At 38.4% G+C, this 17,813-nt stretch overlaps 2 protein-coding genes across 2 annotated transcripts; one reads left to right on the plus strand and one right to left on the minus strand.

Moving 5' to 3' along the window:
- Positions 1 to 1,450: 1,450 nt before the first annotated feature.
- LOC139939549 (uncharacterized) lies at positions 1,451 to 5,138 on the minus strand. The gene is made up of 4 exons (XM_071935548.1): positions 5,013 to 5,138; positions 2,978 to 3,146; positions 2,110 to 2,296; positions 1,451 to 1,856 (listed from the first exon to the last, which is right to left on the minus strand). Exons 1-4 carry the CDS (start codon positions 5,136 to 5,138, stop codon positions 1,610 to 1,612), a joined length of 729 nt encoding a protein of 242 aa, XP_071791649.1. The 3' UTR covers positions 1,451 to 1,609.
- Positions 5,139 to 5,867: 729 nt separating this feature from the next.
- On the plus strand, positions 5,868 to 16,396 carry LOC139939825 (uncharacterized). The gene is made up of 9 exons (XM_071935960.1): positions 5,868 to 6,327; positions 6,732 to 6,912; positions 7,237 to 7,380; positions 9,224 to 9,295; positions 9,504 to 9,621; positions 11,591 to 11,724; positions 12,062 to 12,255; positions 12,538 to 12,699; positions 13,214 to 16,396. The coding sequence occupies exons 1-9, from the start codon at positions 6,004 to 6,006 to the stop codon at positions 13,382 to 13,384; spliced, it is 1,500 nt and encodes a 499-aa protein (XP_071792061.1). The 5' UTR covers positions 5,868 to 6,003; the 3' UTR covers positions 13,385 to 16,396.
- Positions 16,397 to 17,813: the final 1,417 nt, after the last annotated feature.

Here is a 17,813-nt window from a genome sequence, read left to right on the forward strand (position 1 = left end):
AATCAAATCAGGATACAAACACGGTTGTATTCGTTTTAAATTATTTATTCAAATTATCCAAATTTATTTATTATAAAATATTATTATTATTTATTATATTATGTAAAATATAATTTGTTAAAATTATACATATTTAACCATGATTTCTGAGTGCACATTTTTTATGGTTTGTAAACCATGATTTGTGAGTGCACGTTTTCATGGTTTATAAACCATGATTTCTGAGTGCACATTTTTTATGGGCTGTAAACCATGATTTGTGAGTGCACGTTTTTATGGTTTATAAACCATGATTTCTGACTGCACATGTTTTATGGTTTGTAAACCATGATTTCTGAGTGCACATTTTTATGGTTTGTAAACCATGATTTGTAAGTGCACTTTTTTTATGGTTTACAAACAACGTTTTTGAGATGTGTAAATTTTCATGGTTTATAAACCATGTTTATTAAGAAGTCTCGATTTTCATGGTTTATAAACCATGTTTTTTAAGAAGTCTCGACTTCCATGGTTTATAAATCATTGTCACAAACCATGATTTTATGGTTCATTTGTTATGGTTTATAAACCATGATTTGTAAACCACGATTTTTATTCTTCAATTTTCATGGTTTATAAACCATGTTTTTTAGATGTCTCAATTTTCATTCATGGTTTGTAAACCATGATTTGTAAACCATGAATTTGATGCTTCATTTTTTATGGTTTATAAACCATGTTTTTAAGATGCGTAAATTGTCTTGGTTTATGAACCATGATTTGTAAATGTTTTTTGTATGTTCATGGTTTGTAAACCATAAACTTATACACAACAAATACTTTACTGGTATGTAAACCATAACAGGATTTGGCAACAGTTTCTATGGTTTACATCTAATTGCTGTAAACCATGGTAAAAACATGCCTTAAAAGTGTCAAACAATTAATGGACAAACGGCGCCCCATAGATGGCTAGGGATTATAAATAATAATAAATAAAATATTTAAATTGTACCATCTGTTTTTAAGATTTGTTTGAGCCCACTCATCATAAAAATATTCTTTACACCCGTAATAATTATAGCTCTATAATTTAATCAGAAGAAACCCGCAAATTATTGCCACAAGTGAGGAGTAGATCAGTGCTCGACTACCACCTAGGGTACTATTTTAAGGGAAGCCTTCTACCATCATTATTTTCAAACCGCGTGAATCTGTGGACATTTTGTTTTGTGTCCTACAGAAGGTACCCTTTAATTGAAAAACATTATATTTCAGAAAACGTTATGTTATAACACCACCTTCAAAATAACTATGACAACAAAAATGACAGTTAGTTCACATTCAATCGATTCATTGAACAAATTCATTTTATTATCACACAAAAAACAGTCAAATCATAACTCTACATAGTTTACGGAGCTCCACGACTGCAAACAAAATTAGTTTAAATAAACGAACAAGTCTTTGTAACACAGGGCAATTCAGAGACAATAAACATTGTTAACTTTTGTTCATATTTTTTCATACACAAAGATATGGTTGCCCGAAAATCACAGGCAGAACCTATACAAATGTACAAAAAAGCGTCAGCAAATAAATAATAGATAAGACAACAAATAATTATAACTTATTGGTTTAATAATCCCTGTTGCAATACTGCCATGTTGAGGATAATCATCTCTTTCTCTATGAGAAGTTTCTCAATTTCTATCTCTGCTCTTCTTGTCTCCACTTCGCATTTCCGCTGTTCCAGCTTGAGCAGCTTTCCATACTCCTCCTCATTTTCTTCTGATCTTGTTCTTTTTGTAGGCACCATCGATAATCTACACGCCGACAATGATGGTCCAAATGTGACTGGCAACTCAGCATAAGTGCTGAAGGAAAAAAAAAGATAATTTGAGTAATACGTAATAAGCTTTAACTAGTAATAACTATCCGCCATACCAGTTATCATTAATTGCAAACCCTTTGTTTAAAAGCAACACGTCACTGAATTTTCGTTTACAAATTTGCTTGGCGAGTAGATGATGTAAATGCTGTGCCAGCTCAAGGTACTTCAAAGACTACCAGTTATTTACACCGCCTTTTTTATAAGTTTTTATAAGCAATAATAGTAACTATATTTACCTGTCGTCCGGTGTATCAGCAATGGAACCATGAGCAGCTGATGTGGCGACTGCGGGCTCAAAGTTATCATCAGGAGGGAGGCTGTCAATGCCACCACTGATCCCTACAATAGTTGGAGAGTTCTCTCCTATCAGGGTCATCAATCTTTGGTCCATTGGGCTCAGATCAGGTGGGGCAGGTCCTCCTCCTTGAAAGAAACGGTTCTAAAATTGTTGAGAGTTTCCCAAAATTGCAAGTTCTAAAAAGTCTATATCATACATTATGTGTGCTTTTTCCAAGTTAAGTGTGCATAATAACTAAGTGAACTTAAAGATGCTTGATTTCGAGACCTCAAATTCTAAACTTGAGGTCTCGAAATCAAGTTACAAGTTCCCAAATATTTTTTGACCCATTAATTGATTGATTGGTGAACGGATTTGATTGGTGAACGGATTTGATTGGTGAACGGATTTGATTGGTGTATTATAATATTGTTTTATTTATTTTGTTTATTTGTTTGTTTATTTATTTATTTATTTATTTATTTATTTGTTTATTTATTTAATTATTTATTTATTTATTTATTTATTTATTCATTTGTTTATTTATTTATTTGTTTATTTATTTGTTTATATATTATTATTTTATATTTTTTGTTATTTTTTGTTATTTTTTCTTTATTTATTTATTAATATTATTATTCATTTGAAATATTGTTTTAATCATATTATTATTTTTCTTCGTTTATTAATTTTTTTTTTTTTAAGTGTAGTTATTGGTTAGTAATTTTAAAATGTATTTATTCAATTTCGACTATCTGTACTTATTTTGTTGTATTTTGTATAGTTCACTCATTTATAAGAATAAAACAAATGAGTATACTACATACCGGTTTTCACTGATTCCTTTCGGTATTTGGAGGCTTCCTCCTTCATCTTACTGTTCATGTTCTGCCATTTCTTCTGAAGTTCCGGCACATCTCGACGGACTGACGGGAAACTTGAGTTAAGGGCCTCTGCAATTTGTCGCCATGCTTCGTGCTTAATTTGGGACGTGACCTTTGACGAAAATTTCGGTCGGAGCACATCGGCCCGCTTCTCCCACTACAACTGTTTAAACTATGTAGTGCTAAAACGCGTGCGTGTAACATTTTTTTTAAGTGTTAAAACATACTATTTTTCTAGCATTAATACATGCCTAAATTCATATTGTGCGTGGACGCGCGCGTTCTAACATGAGGCCAACGCACAAATTAACAAAGAAAACACGATTAATTTGTTTCAAACTATCAACTCCCTCCGTAATTTGTGGCACCGTTGTCGTGAAAAAAAAATGTATTATAACATTCTCGTCTCGGGGTAGGCCTAATGATAATTGATTGATTGCTCCCGAGTCATCATGGTAACCATTGATGACGTATGCTTCGTGCGCATGTGCACTTACTTGATCTAAACAACTTAACTTGTTTTGATTTAAGTGGGGTACTAAGATAAGTGGGGTACTTAGAAGTTTTGTGAATAGCTACTTAAGCGCCCCACTTAAGTTAGCGGGGTGCTTTAGACTTCAGTGAAAACTTAAGTACTCCACTAAGTTAAGGTTCGTGAATACCGGCCCAGACTCACTTCTTCAAAACCTGCATAAAATTCTCAAAAGGAAAGCTTGAAACATATCAAGAGGTCCATGCAGCTTCACATCGTCGGGGAGATGGATTAAGCAGTGAACATTGTACACAAGTTGGTCTTTCCCGTACAAGCTTGAAAGATGCTGCACAAAATTGACAAGAAGGACTTTCGCATAATCACACAAAGCATTACATATGAATGGATTAGCTAGGATATGAATCGCAGTGGAAAAGAGCATGAAGTTGTTGTACATAGGTTCAGGAATGTCACCCTTCAATACAACTGGTCCAGTATATAATAGGAACAAGCGAAATTCAGTTGCCATCCATTTGTCAACGTCTGAAAGAGCCCTTGGCCGTCTTGCAAATTCTCTGGGTATGGACGCACCGAGGGAGAGAAGAGAGTCTGATATTTTCAACCATGTACGACGCCCGAGACGACATTTCAAAGGACCCTTAATCCAAAGTGCCAGAAGCCGCTTCATTGCTCCTAGACAGACCAAATGCATGTAATCTAATGGGATCTGAGAAATCATGCCAACATCTAGTCATCTTAGAGGGTTTTGTCCAATGTGGTGGTTTTCATCCAGCCTCAAGTTGAAAGAGCCATCTGTACGGGAAAGGTTATTTTGCCGTCATAATTTCCAGAAACTGTGCATTTGTCGCATGCACTGTACCCTGAATGGGATTTGACCTGTTTAATATAAGTACGTGCAGGGGCATCACAAATTATTGCTGAAATAAAAACACTGTACAATTTTTCTTCATGTTGAAGTCCGTTCTCTCCTAGCTCTTTCATTTCATCAACAAAATCTTTGAGAAATTCTTCGGGACAGTTTGGCTTCGAGTTTCCTGAATACAGACCAATGATAAGGGATCACACCTGCATGACGATTCACACACTGCTCCTAGAATAGGCCAAAACTGGGCACTGCTTCCTCTAAATAAAGGAAGACCATCGATGTTTATTTGAAGTCGGATGTTACGATCAAGCTGATGTAGATGTAGATGAGATGACCTTGACAGAATGCCATGTGCAATACCAAAATGGTAATACAAACCGCCACCTATGGGCTTTACCTCAGATGTCATCACCTTGTTAGTTGCCAAGAGTGTACGTGGGTCCTTTGGGAGAGAAGGATGAGAGCTGCCAAGAATGGATAACAGTTACCCTAGTGAAGAGTGAGTTGTGATGTGTTGTGAAATTTCCGAGTCAAAACTTTTATTACCAATTTCATTATCAGAGAGCCCAGAGGCATTATCCAGAAAGATCAGACTCTGTCGCAGAACTAATTGCCGTTACGCTACCATCTTGACTTCTGATTTCATTTAAGACAATTATATCTGAATTAATATCTTCATCTGGGGCAGCACAGACCTGCTCACTGTTAGTGTTGTCAGAACTGCAAGAGGCACCATGTTCATCCATTTCTTGCAAGCGTTGATTTACAAGGTGTTTTACTTTTCTTTGCTTTGTCCAGTAAGAAGACATTTTGCAAATTATGGTTACACTTACAGGTTTACATAAATTCAAATACAAGTCTTACTTGTTAAACGTTCATATGCAGCTGACCAGAAAATAAAGGAGTTTTGTGTTTTGTGTTTATTAAACAAGGCGTTCGGTATTGGTGAACGATCCCTTATGAATAATACTATAGTAGTGAAGATGAAGATAATTGTTGATATATATTAATCCGCCCAATTTCATGGCTCTGCTTACCGCCGAATTCTGCGCTTACGATCACGATTCCCCGCTTACGTGCAAGCGCCGAATTTCTGTGCTAGCCTTGTAAGCGTAGAATGCCTAGTAATGTGAAGTACGCACGCGCAGAAACCAAAATTTGCCGCTAACCCGTGAAATACGCTTGCCGTATAAGCACAGAATTCCCTGCTTCCGTAAGCGCCGATTCTGTGCTTACGGTAAGCAGAGCCATGAAATTGGGCCCTGCACTTAACTTTTTAGCGCGTCCATGATGAGCGCGTATGTTTTCTTCACAGGCAGTGGAGTACGCGCACGCGCGGCCGATCAATCTATGACTGACGGTTGTAAAAACAAAACCATTATGACGTCAGAACCAAGTTCTAAGTTGCTTGTGATGTCATACGTATGAACAAATTCTGTGTTTTGTATTTACTTGTTTTTATTGACACTACTAACAATATAATAATAGTATTTAAGTCAGTGGCATGCAGAAGGTCAGTGGGCTTACATTTAGGGTGTGCGGCGGCGGTATTAAGTTCATTTAAATCTGACCATACATACATATTGTAAAATCCAAGTGTTTTTTTAAAACATGGACGAAGCCTCGGGGAGGAGGGGTGCAGTTTATATACACGCAAGTGATACACAGAACACCTTGAAGTCCGGTAACACATCAGGGAACGAGCCATCCAATGAACAGGGGTTTTCGCACTATTTAGACGGTGGAATCATAGAGGAGGATACGGAGGAAGAAACGACAGCTGATACCGCAAATACGACACCAACCACTGCCTCGTCTTCTAAAAGACATACACCGTCCGTTCAAAGGCAAACTAGAAGTGCCACACCTGTTAAACAAGATGAAGATAAGATGACCGGAAACAAACGAACGAGACGTGGCAGTATTAATCTACAGGTAGGATAGCGTGCGAATGTTTCATCTCCATAATGACAAATAACTTAGATCTCAATACCTTCGCCTAACTCCGAACAGTCTTTCTCACTTGTTGTATCTCGACATATGCATTCAATAACAAAGCTTTGAAAGTTTGAGCTCAATTGGTCGTCGAAGTTGTGAGATAATAAAAAACGAAAAACACCATTGTCACACGACGTTGTGTACTAATTCTGAGGTCTCGAAATAAAATTCATGGAAAATTACATCTTTCTCGCAAATTACGTTACCAACAACTCCCCATTACTCGTGACCAAGTATAGGTCGCATGCTAAACAATATTTTGAGTAATTACAAAAAATGTGTCCACTGCCTTTTAGTTGTTCCACTTTTTTCTTCTTGTAATTGTATAAAAATGTTGACAGGTTCGCCGGCCAAACACGCTTCCCGAATTTCCAAGCGCACCTCAACAGAGGCGGATGAGTGTAAGACGGAACAGCACACTGCCTATGCATGGAGTATCTACACCAGCTGCAACACGAAGGACCAGCGTGACTCCAAAGGTAAAGGAACCCGAGCCTGCCCTCACAGCAGAGCAAAAAGCAGGTAAGACGAACGTAGAGGGGGACCAAAAGTCGCAATGGTGTAAATATCATCAATGTCAAAACATTATTCAAAGTCGTTAGACCATGAAGACATATCTGATTAAAAGTCGCAGTGGTGTAAATATTATCAATGTCAAAACATTATTCAAAGTCGTTAGACCATGAAGACATAATCTGACTACGTAATCGCACTATATGATCATGAGTGTACCCATGCGTTGATTTTTTAGAGAAGACGTCCAATTCGTCGGTAGGTTTGCTGACCCCTAGTAGGAAACAAACTCATTGACCTACATGGTATGATAACGTTTTCTTTTGACCTCAGCTTTCAAGGAAGCCTTTGACTTATTTGACAGTAATGGTGGAGGTAGCATAGACGCAGAGGAGCTTGCTGAAGCACTAAACTCTGTGGATATTCACCTCTCAGTGGACGAGATCAAGGAAGTCCTACAGGCCATTGATAAAGACGGTTAGTCTGTACTCTAAAATGCATGAAGGGCAAATAACGTTTCTGCGAATATATATATACTGTGTTTATCGACCGATAAACACTGTTTTTCGATAAACCATGTTTATCACTTGATAAACAGTGTTTATCGAAAAACTTTGTTTATCACCTCGAAAAACTCTGTTTATCGCTCGTTAAACATAGTTTTTCGATAAACAGTGTATATCACTTGATAAACAGTGTTTATCGAAAAACTCTGTTTATCACCTCGAAAAACTGTGTTTATCGCTCGATAAACATAGTTTTTCGATAAACAGTGTTTATCAATTGATAAACAGTGTTTATCTCGAAAAACAGTGTTTATCGGTCGAAAAACAGTGTTTATCGGCGATAAACAGTGTTTATCGAATTATTGGGCATATGGCTTGCCATACACAGATGGTCGATCAATCACAAACCTCTACAGGTTTGTCAGTTTATGTATATGGTGGATTACCAAAGGTGCCAGCAACTGTTTTGTGTTATGTAATGTTCCTTTTAATTGTACCATGTTTGTGTTTTTATCCCGAGACCAGTTATCACATGGAATAGAACAGCCAATTAGAATAAAGCCGTGTTCGCATTGGACTAACGTTTTACCGAGACAGTGGTTAACATTCCGAAAGGGGAAACTTACCAGCGTCCGCACATGGATTATTGACGTGGGTAAACCATGGAGGAAGGAATAGAAGGAGCTCGAACGACCCACAAAACCGCAGAGTAACAAAAGAATACCCTGACAATGCCCACGTCTAACCAGTGGAAAAAGATAGGAGACCTCCAGCTGGACGGCCGATTAACGAGCAGGATTAGATTTCTTTGTACAGAACGTGCGGTACCGCCGCTCTGCATCGTTGCCTTTGTGTAAAGTTGAATCATTGGAGACAAGAATTGTGAATACACACGTTTTCATTTACCATTTGTGGTGTTTCACTGAAACATCATGGCATATTTTTTCATTTTTTGTGACTTTCCGGTCACTAGCGGTAGTTCAAAATGTTGGTATAAGCACACGAGGGTGGTTGGTATTCAATTGTGTTTTTCGATTTGGTGAGCACAAGTGTACACAATTTTTATCAGGTCTCGAAAAAGTTGTTTTTCTGTATTATATCCATACGACATACGACACCATGGTTGAGTGAAGAACCAAGTGCGCACGCACAAACTCACGTACGCCAGGTCGCCCATTGTCTGTATAAGGTATGTGGGTGATTACGAGGTGTTGTTAAACGACCGCGGTACCGCACGTTCGACTTTTGATGTCCCTTCGTTCGAGCTCCTTCTATTCCTTCCTCCATGGGTAAACTAACCGACACGATCGGTAAAACACATATCCACTAACTTAAGAAAAACGCAAGAGGGCGCTATCGCAGTGACCTTTGACAGGGGTGCATGACAGCGAGAATGCATTGAGTGCAACCGAGCTTCCGTCCATGTACACAATGCACGATGTGTCATCACACAATCACGTGGCTGCAGGTAGATCGGGGACCGGATGTGGCTTTTTACCGGGACGGCTTTTACCCTGATCGCGTTCGCATTGGACTTTTCGGCTCGGTTAAACTAACCTGGTCAATTTAACCGGGCACCTTTGGCTCGGTTAAACTAGCCATTCGGGTCAGGTAAGTTACCTGGGCCGGGAGGAAAACTTCCTGGGCTGTTCGCATTGGACTTTAAATGGGTAAGTTACCCATTGGCTCCGTTAGTTTAGCCAATTTAAGTCCAATGCGAACAGGGCTTAAGAAACACATGAATGGCTTTAACTCAGTAGCATTCCATTGGTCAACCTTGAAACAAAGTTCTACTCTGTATCCTACTATGATAGGTAGCGGCGAAATCGACTTTGAGGAATTCCTCAATATGATGACCAACACAGAGAAGTTTCTTGAAATGTTTGGTAGGTATAGACCCTAACTATTATCTTGATCAACTCGGGAGTTTACTGTAAAGTATACTAACAAAGTAATAATAAAAGACGAGTTAAATAATGTTTTTATATAATTTTTGCAAAAGCAACATTTATTTCCATTTCACAAAATATGTGTAGATGATTTTGATAACTTTCGACAAATTACAAATCTTTATTTTTTCCCATTCCTGATCAGCATCTAAACACGAAGGGGAGGGTCCACGGGAACTTGCAGGGCGAGGTCACATCCTCTTTGATGCACTCACGCAGTTCATGAAATCATCGGCTCTAAAGCAAATGGACGAAATTGTCGGGTTTGTATAATAGTTGCCGATTCTGTGCATGATAAAAGGTATATTTTACTGAATGTAGATGGGTAATTTTTAGCCAGATCTTTCAGATAAGATGAGGTGTTAATGCACTACAATTATTTTTTTTAAATATTAATTAACATCCTTGGCACACTATGATCGAGATGTGCTTCTGTTTGTAAATAATGTGTGGACCTACACCATTAGCGTAGTCTCGCAGTCACTAGGCGTGAGCTGTCTAGATGGAGTGCTTCTTTTTCACAGGAATCTATTCTTTGAAAAATGGTTTCTCAACAACTTATTGACTTTCTACACATGTTGACTTATCAGGTTCAATTCAGAGTAAGGGCAAGTTGCATTGTGTGCCTCAAACTCAACTTGTCTTTATTGACCGTTTGGCAGTAGTGTCAGTTCAGACAACATAATAGGGACATTAGATTCGGGTTATAATGCTAGCCTTTAGTCAAGGCGCTTCGCTGCATAGCCACTCGCGCTGGTCTTTTTTGTTGAGTGACATGGGGGTCTTGCGTGACATCTGGGTGTTTTTTCCCAAACAAACGTCCACACCAAACATTGGTGACGGCTTGACGCATGCGCAAAGCATCAGCATGACGTATTTACATACAATCCATAACATAACATTCAATTCATATTCATATATTATTTTACTTTCATTTACAAATTTTACTTTTTACAACATATTGTATATAATTGTAAGAAAGCTTTCATTGCCCTTTATAATGAAAGTTATCAAATAGTTATATCCAAAATTGCATGAGCAAATTTAACTATTCTTACTAATCAAATAAATATTTTTCATCATTTTAGCTTTCGATCCAAATTGGATCTTCTTCAGATAAGAGACATTAATTTGTACGAACAAATACGTATCAATTATTAGACAAAGGAGGCAAGGGATTAAGGAAAGAATCCAGAAAATACGGGAAAATAGTCATTAGCGCAGTAGGCGCAGACGCTTTACGACCCTTGCTATGAACCAATAGGAGTATGAGGACACAGGATGGTCAGTATGAAAGGATGGATTAATGGACCATAAAAGTGGTAGGACTGGTATCGTATATAAAACAACGTACGGCATAATTGTATGTATAACTATGCAGGGAAATATATAACAATGCAGGAAAAGGGTAGGATTAGAGAGCATGCAATTTGCATCACGATGCAACTTACAATGGTAAATTAATAAAGAATAGCAAGATCAAAGGTAGAGTGATATTAAAAATACGTATGAGGGCTGTGGAAAAAACGGGTTACTACATTTCTGTCCTTACTCTAATTAATACAGTCGGATACAACCAATAAATACTCTGGCAGGAGTGAAATGGAGGGTAATAGGAGGTTATTTAACACCAGTGTTTATGTTTTGTACAAGGGGTTTGACTGTCTTGACTTGGTGAATCCAGTATGATTCTCTCCGCTTGCGGTGTGTATCACCCGTGCAAAGCTTCGTACAATTATATATATACAATGGAAATGTTTGTGGTAACACCATGTAATGACTATCTCTGATGAGTTGGTGTCGTTCTGAAAAGAACCGTTGGTTTCAGAACCTACCCAACTCATGAGAGATAGTCATAACACTTTCTTTCCGCAAACCTTTCCATGCATGCACAGATGCACAGTTTCAAATTCTACTTGTACGCATATATAATCGTGTGGTGTAAAATTAATTATTTGTAAATACACGGTAACATAATGGATGAATAATGAATTCTGGTTATATCATGAATTATATGTAAATAATTGAGTTAAATAATAAGTTTACACTTGGCGCCTCATAGAGACGCGACCCCAAAACTATGGTTATGACGTCACTTGGAAAAACCACAGCTGTGGTCGACGAGAATAAGGTCCACGTTCAACCGAATCTAAAGGTGCCTAGTATAGTATCTGAATTGGTCGACTATCGCTGTTCACCATTAATATATTATCAAATTAATACAAATATCAGGTATTACAAGAACAAGTACAGACGAGTTAACGCACCTCATGTAGTGATGCATTATGCAGCTGGAGCAAGGCTAATTGGATTAACGGAAAAGCAGTTAGCCAGACACCTTGAGCGACTTCAAGCTAGTAATCAGGGTATGTAAATCCATGGTGTACATACAGAAACAAAACATTTGTTGTACAAGGGCCTGTTGGTCAATTGGGTTAAGAGATAACGACCAATATTTCCAGCAATTTGTGCACGAGTCAGCGTTTGCAAGTAAATTGGGGTGTTCACGGTCCAAAAAGAAGAATTATAGCCGTTGATTGGCCGCCATCGTTGATGAAAAGTACCCGCGTGCTCAACTATGTCTCATCAAAGTTGTCTGCCAATGACTTCATGTGCAACCCATCTAAAGGTGAGCAGACGATATCGCTTAAATCTCAGACAATACTGTTATACTCATGACGTTAAACTGTTTGTATCCTGAAGGGAATGATCTTAAAAGTCCCTACGCCCAGCCTCTTCACATTTTCCTGACCGGTCCCCCTGTAAAGAATGTCAAGAAAAAAGAGCCTCCAATTGAACAGCGCCGCCGACGTACTGGAAAGATTCGCCTGTTTGTACATCTACCTCCATCGAGTGATAGTGACGAGATAGAAAAATACACCAAGAGTCAACGTGAGGTATGGTAACCAGTCCGATCAACTTCATGTTGAAGGGACATCCCACAAAGCAAATATAGGTGCAAATTAATTGCAAATATTATCACAAAATACCACTGCAAATAATTATTTGCGACGTCGCAAATATTTCCGCAAACATCTTTGGAAAAATTGCATGTCACATTAATATTCATCCACTGTTCCGGCCTTTTGTTTCAAAGAAATGAACAATTATTATAGTTTCTCTATAGTTTTTCGTTGTCATTTATTGATTCCAATTGAAACTTGTGTTTATTACCGTAGGTTACCCATAGTTGCAAGAATACCGACAGCACCAGCATATTAAAACCAGCCTCCAAACCTCGACTTGGTTGGATCAAACCCCGCATTAAAAGCATTGCTGCCCGCCTACCTCAGAGAAAATCAGTACTTACTATGGAAGATCTGGCATCAATAAGGAAGAGGGTAAAACTCTAATTGTGAATTCAATACAAATCAGGGTCAGCTGAGCCTTTGAATTTATATTGTCAAAATTTCGCAAAGTGATCAGATATAATATTGATGAACGATACATACAAATTTTATGTTTTTCTAGAGGTTTAAACATTTAATGATGTTTGAAAAGTTAATTCCTGGGTTGTATCTTAATTATAACATTTCTCACGACGTTCACCAAATACCTCGGGATACTGGTTGCATGTGCTTTAATATGTCATTTTGGTTGATATTATTGTTTGCAATAATCGCACAACGCATGTTTGTTTAATGTGTAGCATCTGTTAAAACATTAATATTAACATTTATTAGGCTATGAAGTTTATTGCATTTCTTATTATAGTCCTTTACCTTTTTTTGTGGAAACGGTTGGTACACCAAGTGAGAGTTTAATATAAAGATAATTTGTTTACATTCTAATGATAAATTAAACATCGCTTTATAATAATAATGTAGTTATACTTGACTGTTGCACCCCCTATAGATATCGGATGCAAAGCAAGAATACTACCACGACTTGGCCAAAAACAAGGTTGAAGAGAACCAGCGATACTGGCGCTCACTACAGCCACAATATATTCCGTCAGAAACGTTGAGAACCAACTTCCAGAAGGTGTTCTGCGCATACATTGCAGCGGGCCAGCGAAAAATGTGATCAAACTTCAATGGGTGTTTCGAGAACACGGTTAAAGCCCAGTATATATCGTTATAACCCGATGACAGAATCTTGAAGCCCGGTTCATACAATACTAAAGTACCATTGAAAACGAATTATATTATTATGGAAATTCGTTTCGCTTTCTTTATTTGCGTGACCTGCCGTCGATTTCACAAAGAGTTAGGACTCGTCTTATCTCGAGTTAGGACGAGTTACTCGTCCTAACTTAGGATTAATCTTAAGGTCTGCATGCTACAGTGCAGGGTTGGGACTCGTCCTAAGTCATAAGATTAATCCTAAGTTAAGAAGAGTTTTGTGAAATCGACGGCTGGGCTTTAAGTCGTCTTCGACTACAATGATTGCGTCTGCCTTCACATCAGCTCCCAGTTGAAGCCAATAGCGTAGGCCTAAAGCAACTCCAGCAGTCACTCAATTATTGTACTAGTCTGAGCCCTAGCCGTGTTGTCGATAACGCTTAATCTTCCTCCATGATCTTACCATGTAACTGTAAGGTATTGTATGTTATTTCTAAGCCACTATAATTACAGTGCTTTTCTTGTTCGGAATATCACATAACTGCGCATGTCCCTAATTTGCATAAACGTACCATGATTTCAAGTTTTGAATGTTTTCTCGTCCGTTACTCCTCACGCTATAGTTTATTTAGTTCACATCAAGGCTCTCCAGTTCTCATTATAGTTTATTTAATGGGTAATTTTGACAATTCAATGTAAATATACAAATTACTAAATTAAAACAAAAAGTACTTTTAAATAAATATACACAATTTTATTTTAATGTGCAAAATATTTGTATATGTCATTATATATACATATATAGACTATCGTACTTTCCGAAATTTATAAGCATTTACACGTACAAATTATTTTCCCATAACGTTTTGAATGACCACAATTTGTACTTTAAGTACAGTTGTTCAATAGATGTATTAAAACATAGTTTGACACACATCCACCACAGAGGAAGATGTTTTTTCTGCTGGAATATTTTAGTAAAACATAATAGCTTGGTGTGAAAAAAGAAAAGAAAAAGAATGTTTGTGTGTTTGTTTATAATAACTTCAAAACAACTTGTCCAGAGGCGCATTTTAAAATACAAAGGAATGCAATACAATAGTGCTCGTTTTGTTATTGAGTCATTATTTATCATCCACCGACCCATACTTAGGTATGAATATAATTAAACTTAAGTAATAAATAAGACTCCGCGTACTTGGTATGTATCATTGCTGATACGGTAAGTGGCTAATGAAAATTGCGTCAAACTGTCTCGAAATTGAAACCAGATAAAAGACACACGATCATAACGGAAATATTCATTCGGCTTTGATCGTAAAAAAATCGGACCATTCCCGAGGGCATCTTTAAAGCCAACAGTAATGACCGCCAGAGGAGTTTCTTATAGGCTCCGGCAACAATTCCATGAGCGTTAGCAAATTCGTTGGCATGCCTCAAAATAAATGCCATAAGACTTTGCAAAGAGTCAATTTCATGTTGAATTTGCGTGTTCAATTTGCCCTTCGTAAAGCCATTGGGATGGCAACTTGTACATACATTAAGAATCCCCATAGGAATTCCCAATCTTCGTGGTGCCTTCGTGTGGGGCTCGGTTGCCTTCGTGTGCCCTTTGTAGGAATACTACTTGCTTCGGCTGTTGATTGGCTGTTCGCCATCTTCGCGCGAAATTCAAATTTCAATTTTCGTATGGTCTCCTGGGCCCAATTTCATAGAGCTGCTAAGCACAAAAATTTGACTAGCATGCAATTTCTTTCTTGATAAAAACAGGATTACCAACAAAATTTCTATTTTTTGCATATTGCTTGTTACTAGTAATCAGCTGTTGTTTGCTTATCCTGAAAATCACATGGAAATTTGGTTGGTAATCCTGTTGTTATCAAGGAAGAAATTTCATGCTAAGCAAATTGTTGTGCTTAGCAGCTCTATGAATTTAGGCCCTGTTGTCATTTCGGGTCAGTGCGATAAGGAAGTAGTCTGACAAGTTGTATACTATATATAGTCGTTGAGCCTCCGTGTAAGCTACCGATAGTTTTTCACTACGGTAATAATGGGCATGTACACGTAGGCCTATATACACTACATAGCGTATTGACAGAGGTCAAAACAATCAAGTATGGACTAACACAATGCCGAGTTCTAACGATTCGTTTGTTAAAATTATTCAAAATACATTTAACGCAGTTAGGTTTGCACAAGTGCAGAAAACAGTGTACAAAGCATGGCCACAACAAAATTTCTGTCAGGCATCACCACTGGACCGTCAAATGAGGGAATTGAAAAAGCGCTGAACTTGGACAGTTATGCTTCAGCAAGTTTAACCATAAAGAACAGGGAAAAACACGCTAATTTATCATGCACTGACAGAACAACCTCATGAAGAGGTGCGATAATATTCAAATAACGTCATCAGATATCACGAGCCAACCATAGTCTAGACCAGATTTAAAAAACAACAACTTCGAGCGGCATTTTTGAGTAAAAGTTGGTAACATACCTGATTTAACTAATTTGGGGGTGCTGAATCCGGAAATGATGGATACCAAGGCTAATTTTTAGTCCTTCACCCTGAAAAATCAAATTTAAAACAATACAGAAAACCTAGCAGACGACGGACATCTCACGTGAAAAATAGTCAGGTTCTGCTGTGGTTCCATATTGATGTTGTCAGGATACCATACAGGGCAGGTACCCGGGTGCAGGTCAGGTATCCGTAACAAACTTTTGATTGTACTGGATAGATCTGCAATCAAATTGCACTTTCAGAGGGACCAACAGGTGCTTTCAATGTCATTTTAAAAGTATTTGAGTTAGTGTTTTTTCTAATAAAGAGCTATTTATTATTTGAAAATAATTTCTCTGTTGTTAAAAGCACAAACCGTTGATTATTATTCACATATTGACTGGCATCGAGGTAACTAGCATACGTCTATTCCCACGAGGGACTTTGAGTGACCAGAAGAGCGATCGGCCGAGGGAAATAGGCCGGTCTTCTGGTCACTCACAGGCCCGAGGGGGAATAGACGTACACTAGTTACCGAATTATGCCAGTCAATATGTGTTTTATAACACAGCTCGGTCTTAAAATGTCAAATGAGAACAGAAAAAGGAATTTTGTAATTTGTTCACGGTTCAAATCAAGAGAGGGCCCTGTTACCGCAGGCACTATAGACCTTATCGCAAATACCAATGCGCAAGCGCAGACTGTTGAATGAGGTGCATTGTGGGATAGATATGAATCAAATTTTGCTGCCAGCTAGACCACAATGCACCTAATTCCAAGCTTTACGCGCGCGCCCCAGTATTTGCGAAAAGGTCTATTTGCAAAGACTAGTGCCCGCTCTGGTACTATTCCCGCAAAACACGCGCGCGCGGTCACTAGCCTATATTAGTTCATCCCACGTGACCGTGTTTCAGCCAGAATACTGGAAAAGCAAGAGGTGTGTTATAATTTCTCTTATAATGTAGGTCTATATACACTACTTAAACACTAGTACGGTAGGGCGCTGGGACCGAGCGTCTGAAGCCCTCAGCGCGTACGCAAAACACACGCAATATTGTCAAAATAACCGCAGGGCCTAGCTAGTCTAAAGGCCGGTTCGTACTCGGTGCGACTGCGCTCACGTACCCGACATTTCAAATTTTGATTTAACGTTCATACTTCACCAAAATAAAAACAATTAGGCATTAAGTTTGCGTTCGCGCGCGCGGAAACAAACGCGTCAATTTGTGTTCATACATTCGTCCGGTGCAAGAATTTGTCATTAATTAAAATGCATTCCGTCCTTATCTATATCGCTAATTTTTTAACTTTCTTTCCATAATATCACTGTCCTTTTTACATCTCGGTATTCTTTCAAGCTTGTTTTACTCAAATTTTGAAAAAGAAGCACAGTTTTTATCTTTTCGTATCAGGTTCTACCCATCTTTCAATGACATTGCGTCTACGCATCCGACAAAAAATTGAAATATTTCAATTCGTCCGACTACGCATCCGATTAGTGTGTACGACCTAAATTTCATTTTGACAAAATTCGTACGCATTTGCGAAAAACGATTACGCACTGCGCTTCCTTTTACGCACTGCGGACTTTAAAAAAACGGGTGCGCGCGCTGCGTACGCAGTGAATACGCAGCGAGTTTGGACCGGTGTGGCGGCCTCAGCACTCCGGCGGTCTCAGAGCTCCGGGTGACGTCACCGGAGATTTCGGCACGCAGTAATCAGGGTCTCAGATCTCTGGCGTGCCAAGCTCTCCGGGATGACGTAGCATGCTGTCGTTGCGGGCGTGAGTCCCCGTCCCCCCCCCCCCCCCCACCGCCGCCACGAATAAATCTTCGAGACCTGTTTTGTTATCGTACGAGTGCTTTTCCGAGGAGCAACCCAAAACCCT

Source organism: Asterias amurensis, chromosome 7 (assembly GCF_032118995.1).
Source record: "Asterias amurensis chromosome 7, ASM3211899v1".
Classification (NCBI taxonomy): Eukaryota; Metazoa; Echinodermata; class Asteroidea; order Forcipulatida; family Asteriidae; genus Asterias; species Asterias amurensis.